Source organism: Pyrus communis, chromosome 3 (genome assembly GCF_963583255.1).
Source record: "Pyrus communis chromosome 3, drPyrComm1.1, whole genome shotgun sequence".
Classification (NCBI taxonomy): Eukaryota; Viridiplantae; Streptophyta; class Magnoliopsida; order Rosales; family Rosaceae; genus Pyrus; species Pyrus communis.
In genome coordinates this window covers 26,876,438-26,899,708 of record NC_084805.1, presented here as the reverse complement: position 1 = coordinate 26,899,708, position 23,271 = coordinate 26,876,438, and the positions used below count along the sequence as shown (strand labels likewise).

At 37.5% G+C, this 23,271-nt stretch overlaps 5 protein-coding genes across 6 annotated transcripts; all 5 read left to right on the top strand.

Moving 5' to 3' along the window:
• Nucleotides 1–3,244: 3,244 nt before the first annotated feature.
• LOC137727711 (heavy metal-associated isoprenylated plant protein 29-like) lies at nt 3,245–6,178 on the top strand. Its single transcript, XM_068466530.1, has 3 exons — nt 3,245–3,369; nt 5,058–5,133; nt 5,501–6,178. The coding sequence occupies exons 1-3, from the start codon at nt 3,364–3,366 to the stop codon at nt 5,926–5,928; spliced, it is 510 nt and encodes a 169-aa protein (XP_068322631.1). The 5' UTR covers nt 3,245–3,363; the 3' UTR covers nt 5,929–6,178.
• Nucleotides 6,179–6,947: 769 nt separating this feature from the next.
• On the top strand, nt 6,948–10,288 carry LOC137727710 (lipid droplet phospholipase 1-like). Its single transcript, XM_068466529.1, has 11 exons — nt 6,948–7,077; nt 7,328–7,483; nt 7,833–7,900; nt 8,184–8,254; nt 8,359–8,601; nt 8,903–9,066; nt 9,159–9,214; nt 9,323–9,375; nt 9,629–9,797; nt 9,877–9,974; nt 10,063–10,288. The coding sequence occupies exons 2-11, from the start codon at nt 7,386–7,388 to the stop codon at nt 10,168–10,170; spliced, it is 1,128 nt and encodes a 375-aa protein (XP_068322630.1). The 5' UTR covers nt 6,948–7,077; nt 7,328–7,385; the 3' UTR covers nt 10,171–10,288.
• A 947-nt stretch (nt 10,289–11,235) lies between these two features.
• On the top strand, nt 11,236–14,038 carry LOC137727855 (14-3-3-like protein D). Of its 2 annotated transcripts, XM_068466689.1 has the most exons (7): nt 11,237–11,421; nt 11,652–11,958; nt 12,043–12,130; nt 12,666–12,775; nt 12,894–13,042; nt 13,609–13,664; nt 13,802–14,038. In XM_068466689.1, the coding sequence occupies exons 1-7, from the start codon at nt 11,349–11,351 to the stop codon at nt 13,802–13,804; spliced, it is 786 nt and encodes a 261-aa protein (XP_068322790.1). In that variant the 5' UTR covers nt 11,237–11,348; the 3' UTR covers nt 13,805–14,038. The 2 variants fall into 2 exon arrangements, with proteins under 2 accessions (XP_068322789.1, XP_068322790.1); XM_068466688.1 differs by lacking the exon at nt 13,802–14,038 and having other exon boundaries at nt 11,236–11,421; nt 13,609–13,670.
• Nucleotides 14,039–15,142: 1,104 nt separating this feature from the next.
• LOC137730301 (olee1-like protein) lies at nt 15,143–16,057 on the top strand. The gene is made up of 2 exons (XM_068469367.1): nt 15,143–15,368; nt 15,521–16,057. The coding sequence occupies exons 1-2, from the start codon at nt 15,212–15,214 to the stop codon at nt 15,904–15,906; spliced, it is 543 nt and encodes a 180-aa protein (XP_068325468.1). The 5' UTR covers nt 15,143–15,211; the 3' UTR covers nt 15,907–16,057.
• Nucleotides 16,058–17,189: 1,132 nt separating this feature from the next.
• Nucleotides 17,190–22,130, top strand: LOC137729926 (dihydroorotate dehydrogenase (quinone), mitochondrial-like). The gene is made up of 12 exons (XM_068468976.1): nt 17,190–17,310; nt 17,420–17,557; nt 17,758–17,840; nt 18,560–18,883; nt 19,082–19,334; nt 20,165–20,245; nt 20,343–20,450; nt 20,532–20,561; nt 20,818–20,955; nt 21,485–21,522; nt 21,616–21,715; nt 21,825–22,130. The coding sequence occupies exons 2-12, from the start codon at nt 17,423–17,425 to the stop codon at nt 21,897–21,899; spliced, it is 1,365 nt and encodes a 454-aa protein (XP_068325077.1). The 5' UTR covers nt 17,190–17,310; nt 17,420–17,422; the 3' UTR covers nt 21,900–22,130.
• Nucleotides 22,131–23,271: the final 1,141 nt, after the last annotated feature.

Sequence of the window (23,271 nt, the reverse complement as noted above, 5' to 3'; positions counted from 1 at the left end):
TTAATTACCTGAACATTTTGAGTAGTATCCTCAACAATCTCTGGGCCCAACAAAACTCTTTCTCCGACCTCAGAGTTCGTGATTCAGATGGCATGCTGATGCAGGAGGGTAGGATGTTTGTGCCTAATAATTTGGAATTAAAGAAAGCAATTCTCGATGAAGCACATATCTCGGCTTATGCTATGCATCCAGGAGCTACTAAAATGTATCATACCATTCGACCATTTTATTATTGGCCGGGTATGAAGAGGGAGATAGCTGAGTATGTGAGTAGGTGTGCTGTTTGTCAGCAAGTTAAGGTGGAAAAGAAGAAGCCGTTTGGGTTGTTGCAGCCGCTTCCCGTTCTAGAGTGGAAATGGAAAAACATTACTATGGATTTCGTGTACAAGCTTTCGCGTACACATAATGGTTTTGACGGCATTTGAATGATTGTTGATCAGCTTACTAAATCAGCACATTTCATTCCACTGAGGGAGAAGTATTCTTTGGGCCGATTAGCTGAGTGGTTCATTTCGAAGATCGTGAAGTACCATGGTATCCCTGTGAGTATTGTCTCGGATCATGATCCGAGATTTACATCTAAGTTTTGGGTGGCGTTTCAGGAAGCTTTGGGTATAAGACTACTTTATAGTACGGCGTATCATCCTCAGACGGACGGACAGTCAGAGAGAACCATTCAGACTTTGGAGGATATGTTGCGAGCTTCGGTGTTACAGTTTGGTGATGCTTGGCACAAGCGGTTGGATTTAATGGAATTTGCCTATAACAACAGCTTTCATTCGAGTATCGGCAAGGCACCATTTGAGGCATTGTATGGTAGATCTTGTCGCACACCGTTGTGTTGGTCAGAGTTATTGTGTTATGGTGGTGGAGCGGGTCCGGGAAGTGATCCGCCCCGGGCCGAGATGTGACACTTCACCCCCCTTAGGGGCCCGATGTCCTCGTTGGCACACACGCGACCAGGGTTAGGCTCTGATACCAAATTGTCGCATCCCGGCCCGGGGCGGATCACTTCCCGGGCCCGCTCCACCACCATAGCACGATATTGTCTGCTTTGGGCCCCGACCACGCCCCCACGGTTTTGTTTTTGGGAACTCACGAGCAACTTCCCAGTGGGTCACCCATCATGGGATCGCTCAAGCCCCATTCTCGCTTAACTTCGGAGTTCCTACGGAACTCGAAGCCAGTGAGCTCCCAAAAGGCCTCGTGCTAGGTAGGGATGAGAATATACATATAAGGATCACTCCCCTGGGCGATGTGGGATGTCACATTTTTTGTACTATTCACTTACAATACATTTTTGTCTTTTGATTAAAATTCAAAGTTTTCAAGTCTTTCTCATTAGTTTTTATTTTTATTTTTTATTATTGATTAACTAATAATGATCGGATTGGAAATGATAAGTTTTATTTAGATCAATTCATCTTCTATGCTTAACTTAAACAATATACGAGTTAGTATCCGTTTCATCATTCAATCAAACCAATTCTAAACACCAAACAACACCTTAAATCTCCCTTCCTTGCTCAAATCAATCTTGCAATATTTTTTATTTTATTTTATTTTTGAAAAGTTCGTAGGATAATATCATTGTGTAAGTTTCGCACGTAGGCCGTATTGTCGCTTCACCAATTAAATTGTAATGTAACAAAAGTCGTCCACTTGAAAGTCCCCGAATCATATATAGATCATCAAGGTGCACATGAATTTGTAATAATTAATGTATGTTTGGTTAATTGGATGAGATTGGTCATTAGGATGGAATTGACAGATACATGATTTGTAATCCATGTATAAGGACATATTAGATAATCAATTCTATTGTGGATTCATAACCTATCATATCCTGTTATGTCCCTCATATTTTGACACAACAAATAAAATACTAGATTCAAGTCCATTGTAATTGGTTACAACCTATCTCAACCAGCCCTCCATGGTCCTACAGGAAGCAACTAGGCCTACTAACATAAAGGTAATGCTAAGGAACTATTTAGATCAAATTTTGTAAACCATATGACGTGATTATTAATAATTGAATTATTACTTAGTGTTGATTAACATGCTCAGTTTTTATTGATGACATATCACATAGTTTGCAGTAAAAAAATTGGTTTAGATGACATTACTTAGTAATACAATTAATTAATATGAACTTTAACGAAAAGCTTCCAGTATTGTTCACTTTAACGAAAAATCATATTTTTACACCAAAAAGTTAATCATGTAGTATTCACTTACCCTTTATTTTATCTTTATTGTTAAAACTCAAAATTCCCTAATTTTTTTCATTAGTTTTTGTTTAATTAATTCCGCCCGCTGCCTCTTTTTCTGGGAAAAAACCTTGACGTATGAATCCGGAGACCAAGTCTTTTTCATGATGTCAGTTCTATCAATATGCCAATCGTGATATGATTTAATATGATGTCAGTTCTATTCTTCGGTAATAAGAAAGTGACGTTATACTTTTATGTGTTCCGTTCATAAGAAAATTATATCTTTAAATTGTAAATAACAGTATTGATTCAAAGCGTTTAACCAAAATCACAAAAGTAAATAAAAACACAAACGTTAAATTCTGATTTATTTACAAGGAAAAATGTCTCTATTCATCCTAATTTACAAAGAAAAAAAAAATAATCGATTCTTTTATGTATGCTTGAGTGATGTAAATTGTTGATGTTTCACATACATTGACGACTGACAGTCACGATGATATCCACATCCAGTACCAATTGAGTATCCACTATCATGTACCCTCCAATGCAATTGGATGAACCTTAATTAGTACACCAACTCACCAACTTGCACATGTAATGTTACAGAAAGCTGATATGTCATGTACATGTATATATTTAACCACTAGACATAGATATATAGATGATGACGAACGGACAATTCCAGAAGATTTCATGATGATGACGATCGCAAACGGCGTTGACAACTATATTCAGATGACCAAAGGGCTTAATAATTGCAACGAAAAGTTAATAAAATCGTGTTACTTCATTTACACACTTGATTAATTTATAAATTAATTAGATCAGCAGACGAAGGCAGCCTGCAGTTCAACTTCTAAGCATTTGCTTTGCAACTTCACTCAAAACAAGAAGATTAAGAAAACGAAACATTCAATAAAAAAAAAATTGGTTGTGGGGACTACTCGCTTTCTTAAGATACTAACTTATATATCTTGCCCTGGCAGCAACGTTGACGAACACATAAAAATAATATCTGTCTTCCCTGCAATCTTTGCTATATATATTGAGTGCAATTGCATTTAAGTTTCTCATTCCGAAAGAGTTCGACAGAGAAAGGGAGGCTCAAATAAAATCAAGGATCTATATATCTCAATATTCCAACATGACGGTGAGGAAACCACATGGCTTAACCCTTTTCTCACCCTTTCAATTCTGTTTTCATGTCTAAGTTATCATCATGCATGGCGACATATGCTGGTATACCCTTTTTTTTTTTTTTTTTTTTTTTTAATGAAATAGAAGACTATGCCATCTTAGCTCTTTTGAGCATTGTTCTAAAAGTTCCCGTCTAGCGCTGCTTAGGTTCCACCTAGGCGCTAGTTGGCTGACCACAGTTCAGATTAATCACTAGGTGTTTGAAAATTAAGAAATGGTGTCTAGAGCCGCCTAGGCACCCGCTTATTTTATGACTATCACTTAAATAGAAAATAGAAAATTAAGAAATGGTGTCTAGAGCCGCCTAGGCACCCGCTTATTTTATGACTATCACTTAAATAGAAAATAGAAATTAGAAATTTTCATTTTACATTTTTTTAAAATAAATTGTAAGAGACTTGTTGAATACTTGGATGAACACTCATTATATTATGGTTCCCCATGTTTATAATATGTTATGATATTTTCTAATCTATGTGTCATTCTATTTTTCAATTTAATTATCTCAATACAATTATGTATTTAATTTTTAAATATAAACATGCATTTATTTATACGATATATAATAAGTTTATTTAAATCCACCTAGTATGCTTAGGCCTCCGCTTAGCTACCTAAACACTAGGCCCCAATCTGTCGCCTGACTAGCGACTAGCATTTTTTCGAACCTTGCTTCAAAGTAGGATGTAGAACGTAAAACGTCTACCGTCAAACCTAAAGGTGAAGGGTCCTACCATTGGCCTACATATATAGTTGTACATATGCTTATTTTTAAAGTTTTGTTGGAATTCTTTTGTCCCACATTGGCCAGAGGGAATGAGAAAAAGCAATTTATATAGGATTACTCTACTTTAACTAATACCGATACTTTTTGTGATAAAACCTCATACCTGACGGATTGGGCAGGTGGTAAAGTGGGGAAAATATCGGTGTTGTTGGGGTGGACCCTCGGCCCATCAACCTGAAAAATTCTACATGGTATCAGAGTCAGGAGACAAGCTCATACTGCCACGTGATTGGCCCCCCTTTGGCCTCGCGTGATGGGTGAGTCCCGATATGGCTCCAAGTAGGCCAAAGATGCCACATGATTGGGTGGGTCCTCGTTGGCCCCGCGTGATGGGTGAGCCCCAACTTGGCTCCACGTGGTTGCTGATATGTGGATCTCCACGTGTGACCCACAAAATGGGGTCTCACATGCGGGGGCTTGTTGGAATTCCTTTGTCCCACATTGGCCAGAGGGAATGAGAAAAAGCAATTTATATAGGATTACCTCACTCTAACTAATACCAAGACTTTTTGTGATAACCCCACATCTAATGGATTGGACATGTAGTAAAATGAGGACAGTATTAGTGTTGTTGGAGTGGGCCCTCGGCCCATCAACCTAAAAAATTCTACAAGTTTCACATACAGCTGCATGCATGACTAGGGGGTTACAGTTAACAGGATCCACATATTAATTATCTGGGTTTCCAATATGCATGGCATGTATTTTCTTCAAGTGAATGCCTCAACATATTCTTCTCCACCGATTGATCGCACGTTTTAATTAGAAAAATCAACATATATGTGTGCTGTGTTTCACTCTGATCTTGTTTCCTTGCATGAACTGTAATTTTAAAGTTTATTAGTTTTGTGCAGATCGTAGAGATGATTGTGACCATGGACTGTGCTGGCTGCGAGAACAAGATTAGGAGTGCTCTAAAAAAAATGAAAGGTATAGTTTTGTGCAAGTTATTCCTTTTTTCTTTTTTCGCTTTCTAAATATCAGGTCTGGTTGAAACCTTTTCTCATAAATATCTAGATTGTGAGGATGTGAAGAAATGCCTCACATTGAAAGTAATTGTGGCTCGGTTATGAATCGTAGTACTGTTATAAAATTAATTAAAACTAATTAAAGAGATTAACAAAAGAACAAGACCAAGACTTTTTCCTTATAACTAAGGTCCCAGATAACCACTCCCAGTAGCAGGTTGGTTAATTATGTATAATTAATTAACAACATGATTAGTATTCAAACTAATTATTATTATTATTATTATTATTATTGTGATTCTGATATAATTATATATATGTGCCTGCAGGAGTAGATGCTGTTGACGTGGACTTCAACATGCAGAAGGTGACTGTAATGGGATGGGCAGATCAAGAGAAGGTTTTAAGGGCAGTGAGGAAGACTGGAAAGAGAGCTGAGCTTTGGCCTTACCCTTACAACCCTCAATACCACAGCATTGGTCTTGACTACTACCAGCAACATCAGCCGCTTGATCATCATCACAATCATCATCGTCATAAGCATCATCATGACCGTCAGATTACTGCCTACCAACTTCCCATCACTACCTACAAATCAGTACCTAAATCCTCCTCCTATTCATACAACTACTACAAGCATGGCTCCACTAATCAGGAACACGGCTACTATCAACCTCCTCCTTATTCCACCATGTTTAATGAGCAGGCCACTGCTGTGTTCAGTGATGAAAACCCTCATGCTTGTTCCATAATGTGAATTAATTCCGTGGTGTCCCTCATATTCTGGTTGTTCCGCGACCCTTTTTTTTTGGCGGCACCTTCAGTTTGAAGAATATATATGCTTATGTCAGTACGTAGCTTATGCGCGTGTATACTATGCAGAGTTATCACTGCATAGGTCTCGTATGTGATGACGAGACCCATCTCAATTTACAGTTCATGTTGTCGTGGGCAACGATGTTTGTATCATAACTTTAGTTTGAAAGTTTTCTTCACTGCCCTTGTGAATAGGATACAATCATGGATATCATATTGGACTTGTGTAATATTTGGTTCCTGGTTTCCTTGTGTGATTTACATGTTATAATATCAAAAGGCTATTGGTTCTAGCACCTTTCTTTTTAGCCTCACGCACTCTATTTGTGAGTTATGATTAAGAGAAGTGTCAAATTGATTGATAAAATCTAAATGCACCAATCTCCTGTAAACACAGTGACAAATGAAGCTTAAGAAATACTTTAGGCTCATGACATGAACAACTACATATATGAATTGTGTAAATAAAGAAGATGTTTTGGATGATCGTAAACAAGGAGGTCCAACGCCTGCACGTAAAAGATTAGAGAAAGATTAGCGTGATTCACACACCTACTTTTACTTAAAACACATTCTTCTTAATTTTCGATCATTGAATCGAATGAATTGAAAAAAATCAATGACAATAAATTAACGAGTTGATTGTCTCGTTTATTTTTGCGCACACATATCTTATCGTGAGAGAAATATTGTGTCAATTAACGAATTAAACTAATAGAATTAAACTCCAATGAGGAAAATGCAAGAAACAAAACTACAACATATCAAGAACCTAACGAGAGAGAGGAAGAAAGAGACATGGGCGTTTGCGTGCCCGTATCTCTTGTCACAGCAATGATACCACGTTATGGCGTCGATGCTGACTTCCCTCCCTTTTGATTCAACCGAGAAATTAGGACCCCCACTCTCTCTCCTCCCCTCTCTCTCCTCTCTCTCTGTGTCTATATACACACACACACACACATGGCGTCCGCTTCTCTGATTCACCCGCGCTTTGGGCACTTACCGAGTTTCAGCTGCAATCGGCGAAACGACTCCCAAGGACCTTTAGGGACCTCCTCCTCCTGTTCGTCGTTCGGCTTCGGTTCCGGTAATCAATTCTCTCTCTCTCTCAACCAATTTTCCCGGGAAATTTTGAGATTTATCGTTCAAAGGTGTAATATTTGCTTAATTATCCTCGAATTAACGGCATTCGATAATATTAGAATTAATTTGTAGTGTGATTAGAATCGTCCTGTTCGATTTTTAGGACGATGTTCTATACTAATCTAGTTTATAACATAGAGAATTTGAACCGTGTTGACCAACTGGCCTAACCCACGTCCGTCAAATTCTTGTAGATATTATATTGCAGGCATATGTGGTAGTTGGAGAAACCAAGGCCTTAGGGCTCAAGCTATGACTAGTCAGGGAAATTTTGGATCCTCCAGGGGTGTTGCAAATGCGGAGAATAAACCCGATCATCTTCTCGTCCTTGTTCACGGCATCTTGGCGAGGTATATCTTGCTCCTGATCTCTGCTTGTCATTGTAATTGCTTCTTGTTTCCATAAAGTTTACGCCTTTACGGAAAAGTCAAGTTTTTTCACTTTTCTTCAAGCAAATGGAAATGACAAGGGAAAGTTAGGTAGAGGGTTACGTAATGTGCTTAGTTTTGTATTAGATACATTGGTTATCTTTGAGTTCATTATCGTGCTACTTGCTACAATTTTCGGATTCCACATGTTAGACGCTTCCAATAGCTCTTTCAGCGGTTCGTTGCTTTTGAAATTTTGTCTCCTTGATGCATTCCTTTGGCTACTTATTTCACCAAATTGTATCGAGTTGACTGATTCTTAGTAATGCAGCCCGAGTGACTGGACATACGTGGAAGCGGAGTTAAAAAGGCGTCTAGGAAGAAACTTCTTAATCTATGGTAAATTTATCTTATTTACTTTAATTCAAATATGTGAATTTTAGAATTTCCAAGAACAATAAGTAACAGAGTATAGTACCACTCAAAAGATAGTTGCTTGGTGTTTGTTGACAGTTGTCAGACTAGGAAGACCGATGAGGGTTGGGGGTCACTAAGATGTGACTGATGACGATAGTATACTTCACAAATCAGAATGCAGTTGATTTCCCTGTTTCTGAAGTGCATGAATTCGATGTAGGCTTTTAGTCTATGAGTGTTAACATCATGGTTAATGTATTTGCAGCAAGTTCGTGTAACACGTACACCAAAACTTTTTCTGGTATTGATGGAGCTGGGAAACGATTAGCAGATGAAGTGAGTTTTGAAGTTTATGAGCCACTGTTTAAAAGTTTTTTGCTTTAAGTTTGGTCGGAAATAGCGAAATATAGTTGCATAACCTTGGCATTCATGATAAACAGGTTATGCAACTTGTCCAAAAGACAGAGGGCCTAAAGAAGATCTCATTTTTAGCCCATTCTCTGGGGGGTTTATTTGCAAGATATGCAATTTCTGTCCTTTACACACCCAACGATAGTGCCAGTTCAACTACTGCAAATTCACAAACGGCATACTCCTTGAGACAAGGAAAGATTGCTGGGTTAGAGCCTATTAATTTTGTAACATTGGCAACTCCACATCTTGGGGTGCGAGGGAAAAAGCAGGTCTGTATATCATCTTGATTTCATTATATCTACTAATTGATGCCAGTTTGGGCTCTACCGATGTGCCATACTTCTTGCGAAAGTCAAGGTTTACTGTAAATATAATACTAATACTCAGACTTTGAATGCGAGCATGGTAGATTGTACCAATTACCGAAGTAAATTGTTGACCGTGTCTTCAACTCTTTGCTGTTGCATGATGAATTAAGATCGCTGTTGCACGATGAATTACAGTATATGGATATACTTCCAACCTTACCTTGAAATATATTCAAATTATTTTGATTTTCGTTTTCTGCAGCTTCCATTTTTATTAGGAGTACCTTTCTTAGAAAAGCTGGCTGCGCCAATCGCTCCTATTGTTGTTGGTCGAACTGGTAGTCAATTGTTTCTCACCGATGGTAAGCCTGAAAGACCACCACTTCTTCTGAGAATGGCATCCGATTGCAAAGATGGGAAATTTTTGTAAGTAGAGCTTCTATATTACTTCGGGCAAGCCCACTTTTTCGCCAAACTTGTGTAATGGTTCTAAATTTATAATACGTTTCATTATGCAGATCTGCTATGGGGGCATTCAAATCTCGGATTATCTATGCAAATGTATCTTATGATCGTATCCTACTGCATATAATCCATTTTTTCTTACCGTACTTCGACGAATTTATTAGCTTTTAACTCCTTAGTCCTCTCTTCAGTATATGAATTTCTTTAAAACAAACAGATATGGTTGGTTGGCGCACATCGTCCATTAGGAGGGAGACCGAAATTTTTAAGGTGACAGATCACTCTCTCCTTGAAATGACCGAGTTATTTAATGGCCCATGGCGAAGCCACTCTTGTTAAATGAATGTTTTTATTCCTTGCTAGCTAAAACAGAGCATTTGTTTGGTACTTCTACGGTGACAATTAGTGATTAATTGACAGGGCCAAGGAAATTATGATCAGTAAATGGAGTTATTCAAATGATGAGTATTTTTACCGTTGTGTTTTATGTGTCAATCTGAATATTTCTGAATTTCATTGGCAGCCCCCTCGCCGGTCTTTGGATGGGTACAAGCATGTTGTAGACGTGGAGTACTGTCCTCCAGTTTCATCTGAAGGTCCCCATTTTCCTCCTGAAGCAGCTAAAGCAAAGGAAGCCGCCCAAAGCGAACCCAACATACAAAAGACGTTGGAATATCATGAAATTGTGGAAGGTACCAAAACTCTATAAATGGTAACAGAAGTCCAGGATGGATTGGTTACTGATGAAGCTTAACCTTTTCCGGTGAACAGATGAAATGATACGGGGTTTGCAGCAAGTAGGATGGAGAAAAGTTGATGTCAGCTTTCATTCGGCGTTCTGGCCCTTCTTTGCCCACAACAACATTCATGTACCGCATCAATTCATCTTTCTCTTGAGGAGGTTTTCAGTCTCTCTGTTGCCTGGTTTTCTAAATCGATTACCGTCTGTGAATCCAGGTGAAAAGTGAATGGCTTCACAATGCTGGCGTCGGGGTGGTTGCTCACGTTGCCGACAGCCTGAAGCAACAGGAATCCTCCTCCTCATTCATCACTGCCAGCTTATAGCTTCAAATCTGTATGTAATATAAGTGCAGTGTAGCTGAAAACATGTAGAATAAGTTAACCTCACCATTTCACATTTGTACATGTAGCTTGCAATGTGATCGATGAATGTAGTTCGCTAGCTTCGCTCTTGCGAAAGAGAGGTTATAAAAAGGAAAACCAATAAAAAAACTTGAAAATTTTGAATTTTAACGATAAGGATAAAATAAAGAGTAAAGTAAATAGTATCATAATTGACTTTTCAGTATAAAAATGTGGTTTTTCGTTAAAATGAACAGTACTGGAAGTTTTTCGTTAAAGTTTCTTAAAAAAAATGACTTGTTGGGAAAATTAGCAACATACTAAACGCAGAAACTTCAGTTGCAAGTTACAATTTACATGGTTGAATATTTTTTTTTTTTTTGGCCCCCCTTCTAAATAACCAACACCATCGATTCTTTTGAATCAACGAGTATGCAAATCACACATGCGAATATAAATTATTAAAATAAAAAATAAAAAATAAAATTTTCTGCACGAGCGTTAAATTATGATTGACAGTTAGATAGAAATTACTACTTCCGAAAGAAAAAAAAATTTAAGACAGAGAAAATGAAAAATTACAAATTTAAAGGACGTCAAAAGAAAAATGGAAAATTGGAAAAAGGTGTTCAGCTTAAATTCCACGTTCAACTGTTTTCCGCCGCCATCAAGAACCAGTCTATTCCACGCGCCCTGCCTAAGCCGCAACTGATATTCTCAAGGAGCCAAAGTAGTACGTGCGTCCACGTTTCGAGTCGAGCGTGGGTATTGTATGTGGGGTTTTGAGCCGGACCAATTCGAGCATAAACGTAATAGAGAGATTTTTTAATGTAATCGGCACACAAATAATATATCTATGTTACTATACAAGAATACATAAGTTAAAAAATTAATAACTTAAAAATAAAATTTTCGACTATTTATATAAAAATAAATTATGTACCCCTCTAAAAATTTCTACACGTAGTGGGAGAGCGGGGCCAATCCGGGGCCCTCCAAACCGGTCCTCACCCACCCAACCACACCGAACGATGCCCCACGCCTTTTACATAAAACAGTCATTCTAGAGAGAGAAAGAAGGAGGAGAGAGAGAGGAAACTTCAGAGCGCACGGAGACTAGAGAGAGGAAGAGAGGAAGTAGTGAGAGAGTGAGATCGGCCATGGCTTCCCCCAAAGAGAGAGAGAACTACGTCTACACTGCGAAGCTCGCCGAGCAAGCCGAGCGTTACGATGGTAGCATCTCATCCCTTCACTCTCTCACTTACTTTATTTTTTAATGATTTTTTTCGCTTCAAAATTCATGAAATCAAAGACTTATACTCTGTTTGTCTACTCAGAAAATCAAAGAAACCAGAAGGAAAAAAAGAAAAAGAAAGAGAGATCTGAGTGTTAATTTCTTAATTTTTCATGGAATAAGGGTTTTGACTTGCATTTACTTTACCTTCTGCACCTTTTATTTGCAGAAATGGTGGAGGCGATGACGAAAGTAGCGAAACTTGACGTGGAGCTCACTGTAGAGGAGCGGAATCTGCTTTCGGTCGGGTACAAGAACGTGATCGGAGCTCGCAGAGCTTCGTGGAGAATTCTGTCGTCGATTGAGCAGAAGGAGGAGGGGAAAGGGAACGATCAGAATGTGAGCCGTATCAAGGAGTACAGGAAAAAGGTCGAGTCCGAGCTCTCTAGCATTTGCAGCGACATCATGAGGGTTATTGATGAACATCTCATTCCGTCGTGCACTGCTTTTGAATCCACTGTGTTTTTCTACAAAATGTGAGCAGTTTTTATGCTTCGATTAAGTGTTTTGGAGTGGTTAAAGTATTTGGCTTTTGAATGGTTTATTTTGTGTAATTGCAGGAAAGGAGATTATTATCGCTACTTGGCGGAGTTTAAGACTGGTGATGACAGGAAAGAGGTTGCTGATCAGTCAATGAAAGCTTATCAGGTATAATACGAGATAGTCTTTAATTTATCAACTCTAATCAGTCAGTTAAAGTTTTTGGCGTATGCGCTGTTTGTTTGCTAAGAAGTATGAGGGACTCGAAGAGAAAAGAAATCAGCTTTATTAACTATTTGTTGCTCAAACGAGCAAAAAGTAAAACTGATATCTGATGTTAATGTTAGTGCTAACCAAACTGGTATCATCTCATGTTGAAAATGACTGGTGAAGCTATGATTCCATTGCATTATGCTGAAATTTAGTGTCAAGACATGGTTGCGATGCTGGCCCTTGCATTGAACTACGTGATTTAGTGGTGTGGCTAGCTACATCTAAGTATTAGCTTAATTTTTTTCGTTAGATTACCATTGATTTGAGATGTACGCTCATCGCCCTTGGTCACACTTTGAAGTTGCTCCCTTTTTTCTGAAGCAGCCTGTTATTGAAATGACGCGGCTAGGTCCCTTTTCTCACTTTATCTCACTTCCGGCTGTTCTAATTTGGATTTTGCATCTGTCTGTTATGTCTATCTATTTTGCAGGCAGCTTCTAGTAAAGCAGAAACTGATTTACCCCCCACACATCCCATCAGACTGGGTTTGGCCTTGAACTTTTCTGTCTTTTATTATGAAATCTTGAACTCTCCGGAAAGGTATGCGTGCTTATGGTGACCAAGATTCACAATATCACATTCTTTTTCTTCATTTTGGCCAAAAGTAAAATTAGAAGAAAAGAATTCTTATTGGTTGCGTTTTGGCAACTTGCTCCAGGGCATGTCACCTTGCAAAGCAAGCTTTTGATGAAGCTATCTCAGAATTGGACACTTTGAGTGAGGAATCATACAAAGACAGCACCTTGATCATGCAGCTCTTGAGGGACAACCTTACATTGTGGACCTCTGACATTCCAGAGGATGGAGGTAATGAGATAGCCTTATGGAGAATGTTATGTTATGTGGTGGAATTTTTCCCGGCTTGTTATGTGTAGTTTCATCAAGTCATGCGATGCTTTGACTACTAACTTTTGGATTATGGTTTGAGAAATGAGTATATGAAATTGTGATTGTGAGATGCTTGTCTCACTTTTAGTATGCTACAATCATCAACACAATGGAAAAATTAATAGTAGAACAATTTCTTCAGTGGAAACTGAAGATCAATTAAAATGTGAATTCGACAGGTTGGTTTCCAATAATTTATGAAGGCGATTTTCATATTCTTATGATTCAATTAGACGTTACATCTAAAAACATACGTTTTGTCTTGTGAACGTTGTGTGTTATTATGTGTCATGGATGTGAATTGTGAATATGTTTCCCTTTTTGTGTACCAGCTTGAGTCTAGTAAGATGTTCATTCGCCTTTCTGTTTGAATTACATTTAGCTCTGAACAATACAGAGTACTTGGGTTTATAGTATTCACGTGTCCTAGAAATTTGGTCGATTATACTGAGAGATATTGGATATTAATCTGATACTTGCTACAGGCGACGATATACAGAAGGGGGACGGCTCTGCTAAACCTGGGGGTGAAGATGCAGAGGTATAGCTTATTTCGGTCATCCAATTACCAACCATCATTTTGTTCCTTCATTTTTCGGCCATATCTGTCAAGCATTGTGTTATAGTTATTTGGTTTCTGGGTCTTCAACGTCCTTAGTTTCCTTTTTCTTTGTGCAGTGAATGGAAGCGGCCTAGGGCTGGCCAGGGCTTGTGTAATTTTACGGATGGAGAAAGTCGATGCAGGGTCTCGTTTCTTATGGTGTTTGTTTTTAATTTTTCGCCAGTGAGATTCTAGTTAAATGTTGTTGTTCTGCTAGTAGCATTTGCAACTCCGAAACGCCGAGTTCATCACTGTGACTTAATGTAAAAGCTTTCTTCTACACATCCAAATTTCAATCCTCTGTTTGTTGAGAATGGGATTTGTCTGCTGAATGTTTAATTTGTTTTCTTCGACTGTTTGCGTCCTTTAACTGGTGGGGGTTCTATGTGACTCAATAAATCGTAAAATTAGGTTTAACGTTCTTTCGGAAAGATGACCTACGCATATTTTCACAACTGTGAGATATTACTCACCGGATTTCGTCGGTTGTGCAAAATCCTACAAAATACATATATATATCAAAACTTACTTTTGTGGCATTTTTGCCGCGTTATAGCTTCTAAAATTAAGAAACATTCTATATGTTAAATCATCGTAAAGTCTATTTTCGTGAAACTTATGACATACCATAAGCTTCTGAAAATTCGTGTAAAATGTTTTTAAAATGTTAATGCCTACCGGATTCCACTCTGGTTAGTAAGTAACTAACTGCATTCACCAACACCGTTATTTAGAGCATCTCCAATGGAGATATGCAAAACCATATTTATGTCTCGTTTCACACTTTTCAGAGATATAGATGGGAGTTCTACTCCAATGGTAGATACATAAGTTTGAAATTCCATTTAATTTTCTCTCTTTGGTCGGAGGGACTCACCACCAAGATGTAAAAAATATGGGTGCATTTTTGCTCACCACCCTGAAGTGGTGGTAATACTCACCATCATATTTGTCACCATTGTATAAGTTTAATTTTTGAGATTTGTGTATATACACTACTCAGGTCTCGAAATTTAAACTCATCTAACGATAATAAATACGGTGATGAGCAAAAATATTTGCAAAAAGTACGCATATTTAGGCTTTTATGTTACATTTTTCAGTCAAGGTGTATATTTTACATCTCGCCATTAGAGAATTTTGCGGCCACTAAAAATGTAAAATACTCATTTTAAGGGATTTGCATCTTCTATTTGAGATGCCCTTAGTCTTTCAATATTTTTTTAAAATAAAATAGAATTGAAGACGGAGAGAATTTCAAGGAGCAAAGAGCGAGTCAAAATAATTACCTTAACCACAAGTAAACAGGGTAAGAAATGACAACCCCAGAAAAATAACTGCCAACTAGAAAACCAAATAAATCCCCCCAAAACATTCCTTCTCTTCTCTGTATAAAAAAGCGATCCCCCTCTCATCTGCACATATAAAGTCGTCCTCTGATATCCAAGCAAGAAAGAAAAAAAACAAGCACGAAATATAATTTAACGATGGCCAATTCTAATAGTATTGTTCTTGTCTCTGCCCTTTGCTTCTTGTCGCTCATCGGCGTCGCCTACTGCGCCGAGACCCTCAATGTGCACGGCATTGTTTATTGCGATAATTGCCGCACGCAGTTCTTTACCAGAATCAGTGAGCCCCTCACAGGTACGTATGTTCAACCTATAGTACCTGATACAGTATCTATATATAATTACAAGTTACTAAATATAAAACAAACTAGATTGATACTCGAAATGAGAATTTTTTTTCTCTTCCCTGACATTGCATTGCATGCATGGAATGGTACGTACGTGCAGGTGCAAAGGTGAGATTGGAATGCAGAGAGAGTGAAGGGGGAAAAGTAACTCTAACCAAAGAGGCAGACACCGAGGAATTAGGAACTTACTCCATTCCGGTGGAAGGAGACCATGAAGAGGAGGTTTGCGAGGTGATCTTGGTGAAGAGTCCCAAGGAGGACTGCAGCGAGATCAGCAACGAGCTTCATGCAAAGCTCAGCGCGAGGATCAGCCTCACGAACCACAATGGCATCACCGGGCCTCATCGCATGGCGAACCCTCTCGGTTTCATGAAGAAGGAGGTTGATCCTAGGTGCGCTGAGGTCCTCAAGGAGCTCGGACTCACCCCCGATGGCGACCTTGTTGACGGCGCACCTGATGCCGCTCCTGATGGCGCTGCTGAATAAGCCATCAATAATTTTACGTACTTCAGAAAACCAATGGGAATTGATATCCCAGCCTCCATTTTTCGATCATGTGTAATCAATAAATGGGTTTTTTATTAATTTCCCCTACTAATCCATACGTGATATGTATGAGAAATTTAAATTATACATCGATCTATCGATCTGCATTAGTAGCACTTAATTTAGGGTTATATTTTTCTCAAGGTTTCCTGCGATATTCTTCAAATCTCATGTGATCAGCTACTACTCTCTTTTTTTTACACATATAATCTATATATTACCCAAGTTACATCAATTTTGTCACAAAATTCGAGCTTAAAAGTGGAAGAATAAATTGATTTTGAACTCGTTATCTATTATATTTGAACAAAAAATTTGTCAGTTAAAATTACAAATGAAGAATAGGAAAACAGATATGCATAAAGAGAATTAATCCTCATGCTAATCAAACATAAAGGTAATATGGTTATCAGTAAATAACTATTTGCCAGAGACTTTTCTAAGGTAACTTTTTGTGCATGGCTTTTTTTTAATTTTTTTTATTTTAATGATTGAAAATTAAAACGAATGTGTGGAAAATAAAATGTTCTAATTTCTCCCCCTACTCAACTGAATAATACATCTAAAATATAAAGGTGATATATAGTAACTAAACAATCATTTCTATAATTATTCTTTTCATCATTACGTCACAAATCCCAAAAAAAATTGAGAAGTCAAGTGTAAACCATAACATCGTCTTCTGATTACATCAATTCATGTATTATAATATGAGTGAATAATATAAAGAAATGTTTTAGTGTTCTCAAAATACAACCATATGATGTTGTCATTGCACGTGTTATAATATAAATGAACCATAATGTTGATATTTCTTACTTTTACAATATATTAATAAAACATCTGGTATAATTTGAGTGAAATAATAATATCACATTACAATTTTTGGAGTATATTCAAATTATTCAACAATATAATTGATATTCATAAATTTAAGTTCTTTTAAAAGTGAGATTGGGCTCTGTCATTTCATATGTTTTTACTTAATATTTTATAATATTAATATAAAAATTAACCTTAAATCGTAAAATGACTGTCAGATAACATAAAATTTATAAAAAATCTCATTTCTAAAAGAGTCCGCTTAACGATTCTCAAGAAATTAATATCGAATTAATACTGACGTGACCGTAGTCCACTAAATGACCCATAAACCGAAAACTAACCCGATTAATATAAAAAACCGGGTGCCCACCGCCCAAATCATAACCCGCATGCGAGAGAAGAAGGCAAACACACCTGTGCCATTTTACTGCCCAATTGCCCCGCTCCTTCAATTTGCCGCCGCAACCCCGCCGTCCGTGCAGCTCTCTTTCCCTTCGGCTGCTCACTCACTACGAACTAGTACGTTCCTCTTCTACCATTCAATTTTCCTTTATTTTTCTTGTTCGTCGAAAAATTAAACTATTGAAAAAGTTTCAATTTTTTTAAATTTTAATTGTATCAATGGAAGGCCATGGCGGCAAGGGCTTCCAGAAAATTGCTGAGAGACTTTTTGTTCAAAAGGGCATGCGCAGCTCCTGCTGCAAGTGCCAGACATTGTTCTTCTGCTGCTCAAACTGCTCCAAAGATTCCACATTTTTCGAAGAAAGTACGTTCTCTCTCTCTCTCTCTCTCCCCTTTTTGTTGCAAATAGTTGCAGAGAAACGTAAAGTGTTAATTTTTTCCAGTAAATTTGCAAACCCATCTCGCCAAATTGGTGTTTTTTCGCTTTTGCTTGCTCACGGTTTAATCTTTGGTCGATTTTTGTTTGATTTCTGAAGTGGTGTGTGTACTTATTTTAAACTGTAGGGGAGGTTGTTGACGGCAGCCACCTTAGGCTTAGTTATCAGTGGCGGAGCTTATGTGAGCACTGTGGATGAAGCAACTTTCTGGTATCGAATTTAAATTTTCGAGTAGAAGTTATGCTCTGTTTGCATTTAAACTTTCTTCTGGTTTACGAGTGGATGGTGTTCCGGCATCTATGTTTATTTACAATGACAACTATCTTAACCTAGCATTCTACGAATGAGAAGATTATAGTCGTAACAGATTTAGAATTCTCTAAAGTTTTCTCTTGCTAAGTTTATAGGCGTCTTGAAGCATTAAAGAATAAACCCTTTGTATCCTGCAATGCACATAACTTATTGGTCAGAGTGTAAGGGTGAAGCCTTTAAGCTTCTGTACAAGATACTTGTATCTATTTCTTTACGGGTCTAACTAGGCACGTAAAGGATCAGCACTTAATTCTCAGTTCAGTTATCTTCGTATTTTCTTTTGCCAAGATGGTATTGCGCCCTGTCATAATGTATGGGTCTTGGTGGATGCACAAAAGACTGAAATTGGAATTTCTTAACTCATTGGTATTTTGGTACTCATCAGATATAAATTATGAATTGCCCTTTTGTTATGTTCTGCATCATTCTTGTCATGGCCATAAGGTTTTTTATCATTATTCTAGTGTGTACTTATTTCAGTGCATGAAGCTGAAACCATATGAGAGAAATTGAATTGCCATTTTTTCTCATTGTTGAATGGCTTAAGTTTTTGTGAAATATTGAGCTTAAATTTTAGTTACATATAATGCTAATTTTTGGATATCAACTTTTTGAAGTGGCTGGCTATTCTCTGCTACAAAAATTGTGAATCCATTCTTCGCTCTTCTGGATGCTGAGACAGGTCACAGATTGGCTGTCTCAGCTGCAGCACGTGGTTGGGTACCTAGAGAGAAGAGACCAGATCCATCAAATTTAGGGCTAGAAGTTTGGGGAAGGAAGTTCTCCAACCCTATAGGTCTTGCTGCTGGCTTTGATAAGAATGCTGAAGCTGTTGATGGTTTGCTTGGTTTAGGCTTTGGATTTGTAGAGATTGGCTCTGTAACCCCTGTTCCACAAGAGGGCAATCCAAAGCCTCGAATCTTCAGATTGCGAGAGGAAGTGTAAGAGTATATTTTATAAATTTATATTCATCTTATTATGTTAATAAGGACCGAATTTCCTCGAATTTGTTGTGTTGAGTCACTTTTAAAGGTGGTGTAGGTTCTTTAACTTCTGAAAGTTTTCTTTCTGATAAGTTGGGCTGGTTACATTTAATTTTCTAACTTATGTGTTATCAAAATGCCTGATTTTGTGTTCAGAGCTATCATCAATCGATGTGGCTTTAATAGCGAGGGAATTGTAGCTGTTGCAAAGCGATTGGGTGCTCAGCACGGTAAGAGAAAGTTGGATGAAACTACAAGCTCATCTTCTTCAGGTGAAGAAGTCAAACCTGGAGGCAAAGCTGGCCCTGGCATACTAGGCGTGAATCTTGGGAAGAATAAGACAAGTGAAGATGCTTCTGCAGATTATAGACAAGGGGTTCATACATTGTCCCAGTATGCTGATTACTTGGTAGGTTTCTCTCTACTGATTTTTCTTAGTTTAGTAATTGTTCTGTTTTTATGCGAAGTATTGGAATTTTATTCATGAAAGAAGAAAAAAAGTCTTCCAGATCTAAATTGTTCATTCTTTTAAGAAGAAATCACTTTTGTGTTTGCTACTCACCAATGCATCAACTTCATCATGGTGCCTATATTAATGTGCTGTTTTCGTGGCCAAGATCTAATAAGATATGTTGCTATTGTGTTGGTTCTCCATGCAGAAAAGCAATGAGAGATGCATTTGAATAGGCTTCCTGCTTGCGGTCTTTTAGTTGATTGATTCATTTGAAAGTTGCATAATTTCATACCATCTTTAGGCTATTCTATCAGATCTCACAAATTATGCTATAGGTATTCCTTGCCTGCCAACAATGACCTAAAATTTTTTAGGAATTTTCGAGTCAACGTTTTTTGTTTACTAGAGATTTTGAAAAATAATAGCTTTAAAGGTCAGGTGGGGAGCAATATTTAGGAAGTCCAATTTTATTTACTTGAATAGGATATAAACAATCAAACTTGTATGTGGAAATGGCTCAGATTAAATTTTACAAAAAAGTAAAAGCTGTTCAACTTCAGCTGTAAAGCTGAAATTACAGTCGGTTGAAATTTGTGATTGCTGAACATCCAATTACATGTGATGATACATTATCTTCCATGATTCTTTATATTATTCCTCAGAAGTTAAGTTGTCAGTAATAATTCCCAAACTAGAAGCAATGAAGTTTTAGTTTATGTGTATATGTGTTGAGTTCAATTCCTGTTGCATTAATTCGACCATACTTATGCTTTATCTGTCTGCAGGTGATCAATGTTTCATCACCCAACACCCCTGGGTTACGTATGCTTCAGGGAAGAAAGCAGTTAAAGGACCTTGTGAAGCAGGTATGGAGTTCAACTGCTTAAGGCATGAATTTTCTATCTATATATTAACCAAAACGTCTGAAAAAGTTAGCCCTTGTAACACTTTCTTCCTATCAAGGTTCAAGGTGCTCGTGATGAAATGCAATGGGGTGAGGAGGGGCCTCCTCCATTGCTCGTGAAAATTGCTCCAGATTTGTCTAAAGAAGACCTTGAAGATATTGCTGCAGTATGCATCCATGCTCGTAATTGATTTTCTTATTACCCCAATTAAGATGGTTTTCTCATGGTTCTTTGTTTATGGATATAGGTTACCCTTGCCCTTCGCTTGGACGGATTGGTATGTTTTCTTCCGGTCACAAACTTACCTATTATACTAGATTAGTATATTATATTCTTAATGAGAATCTCTACTTAGTCCCTTTCGTTTCTAAAGAAAATATAGAAAATTAACTTAAGTCAATTCATGCTGGGTGTTCTGCATGTTGATATGTTGATGAGGTTATGATATATCTCTCTCTCAGTATATTGATCAATACTTAATTTCAGTGCAATTTCTTCTATTCTTTACGATGTTTATTTACTTTTTCTTCTAGATTATATCAAATACAACTGTTTCAAGACCAGAATCTGTTAGTAAACACCCGTTGGCTTCTGAAGCTGGTGGCTTGAGTGGGAAGCCACTTTTCGATATGTCTACCAATGTCATAAAGGAGATGTACATTTTGACAAGGGTACGCTGTCTCTCTGTAACTCATATAACCTGGTATTCACATTATTTACACTGGTAGAGTATATAGACCATGTTCTTTAAAGATTGCTCACATTTTAATGTTTGATTACTGACATGTTTGAACATGCATGTAGAATTTTGGTCGGGTATGCCATTGTTGTACGGATCCATCATCCTAATATAGCTTTAGTACAAGAAAAGTTGGACTATTCATAATTCTTCTATGCCCATACATTACAAAGTACAGAATTATAAAAGTAGAAGACTTAAAGATGGATCGTATCCTAATTTCATGTAGAGTTGCTTGTCAGTGTTTTTGGATCATATCCTAATTGCATGTACTGTAGTTCAACTGGTACCAAACTGATTTTCTTTTATTTGCTTTCTATGGAAGGAAATCTTTGGCGTGAAACATTTAGTCCTCTTTCGGATCTTATGTGTGCTATTTGTTTACGGTCTATGTTCTTCCCTTTTGGTTTCATTTATATGTTATGTATCAGAGCGTGACCATTAATATTAATATTGTTCAGGGAAAGATTCCCTTAATCGGGTGTGGGGGCATCAGCAGGTAAGATCAGAATAGCCCTTCGCTCTTGTTTTCGTTGACATCTATTATTCTTCATTTTTTTGAAACTAGAACTTGTTCATGCCATTGATTTAGTGGCGAGGATGCTTACAAGAAAGTACGAGCCGGTGCAAGTCTTGTTCAGCTTTATACAGCATTTGCTTACGGGGGACCTGCTCTCATCCCCCTGATAAAGGTATTTTCTGGTGCTCTCATTCTGCGGAAACCCTATTTTTTGGCCTATTGTCAAAGACGTGCATCTAATGCTCTTGTCATCTTCTTTTCTTCCTCTCTGTCTCTCTTAGGCTGAATTGTCCGAGTGCTTAGAAAGGGATGGTTACAAGTCCATCAGTGAAGCAGTTGGTGCAGATTGCAGATGAGTTTGCCCCATGTTTGGCAACGTCGAAAGTATAACAAAAGATATACGCGGTGCACACATTTGTGGCGCAAGCAAATTCCTACACCGCACGGTGTAAATTTTGGTTTTGAACCGATTTTATTTTGTTTTTTGAGAGGGGGTCAGAGAGGACCCGCAAAGTTTGAGAAATTTTGGAAGAGGCATTTGTATGTACATATTCAAATCCATTGTGTTTTATTATTGAGTTATTGCAGGCGTAGACGTGCTGACACATCCACTGAAGAATAAGAAGTTGCCTTATTAACAAGCGATGGTGGGGTAGGGTTTTCGAACTGAGAACTTCGGACGCATAGATAAATATTCTTAATCAATTGACTTACAGAATGTTTTACCAACTTTTATTTTCTGTGCGCACCTTGTATAAGCACCATCATTTTAATCTTGAACCAAATGGATGTAAGATGTACATCTGACCTAATCCTACCAAAGAAAAAGGAATATACATTTTTTTAGTTTTTTTCCATCAACCACAATGTACCTGCATACAAAGAAGTTCCTCAGTGATGGAGCTACTCACATCTGGCGACCATCTTTTATTCAGAGAAATCCTTGAAATAAAAATAATGTTTTCCCCTATTACTACTATTTCCAACACGCTCAATCACTTTGATCAAAAGCTGCAACTTAGTACTACGGCCTAGTGATATTCATCTTCATTTGTAAGTGAGAGGTCATAAGTTTGATTCTCACTAAAGGTGAATTTGAATCATATTACCCATTGTGAGGCTAAATCCACCCCTTCCCTTTAATTTAGATAATATTGTTTGTTTAAAAAAAAAAAAAAATCACTTTGATCAAAAGCTTATATTCCTCGAGTTTTTTTACTCTCAATCACTTTTCTCTCCCTGCTCCACACTTGTCATTTGAGAGAATTTTCGGTAAAATTTTCTAATTAGATTAGCTTTCACATTAAGTGATACTAATAGGAAACAAATGAGGCTAAAATTTAAGAAGTCTCATACCTTTGTAAGGAGCCGGGATCGGACGGTTCATGGTCTATATACTGACCGAGTTCTCTTCCATTTTTCCTAGGTCTAATAACTGACTGATTTTCCTTTAGTTTAGCAAGTAGCAAGGACAAACAAGAAGTCGGTAGCTTGTAATTCATACCTCGTCCGTGTTTTAAGTTTTGTGCTCACTTAACCAACCTTATCCATCCACGTGGTACATGGTCAACCATTCCATGCCACATAAAATATTATTTATGGTTGCAGATTCGCACGGTTTTGTTCGAATGTTCGATTCCACAATATTTTTGTGATTTTTTTTTTCTTTTCCGATCGATATTTAATTCCATGCACATATTACTTATATAGGGATTAATAGATTTTTGT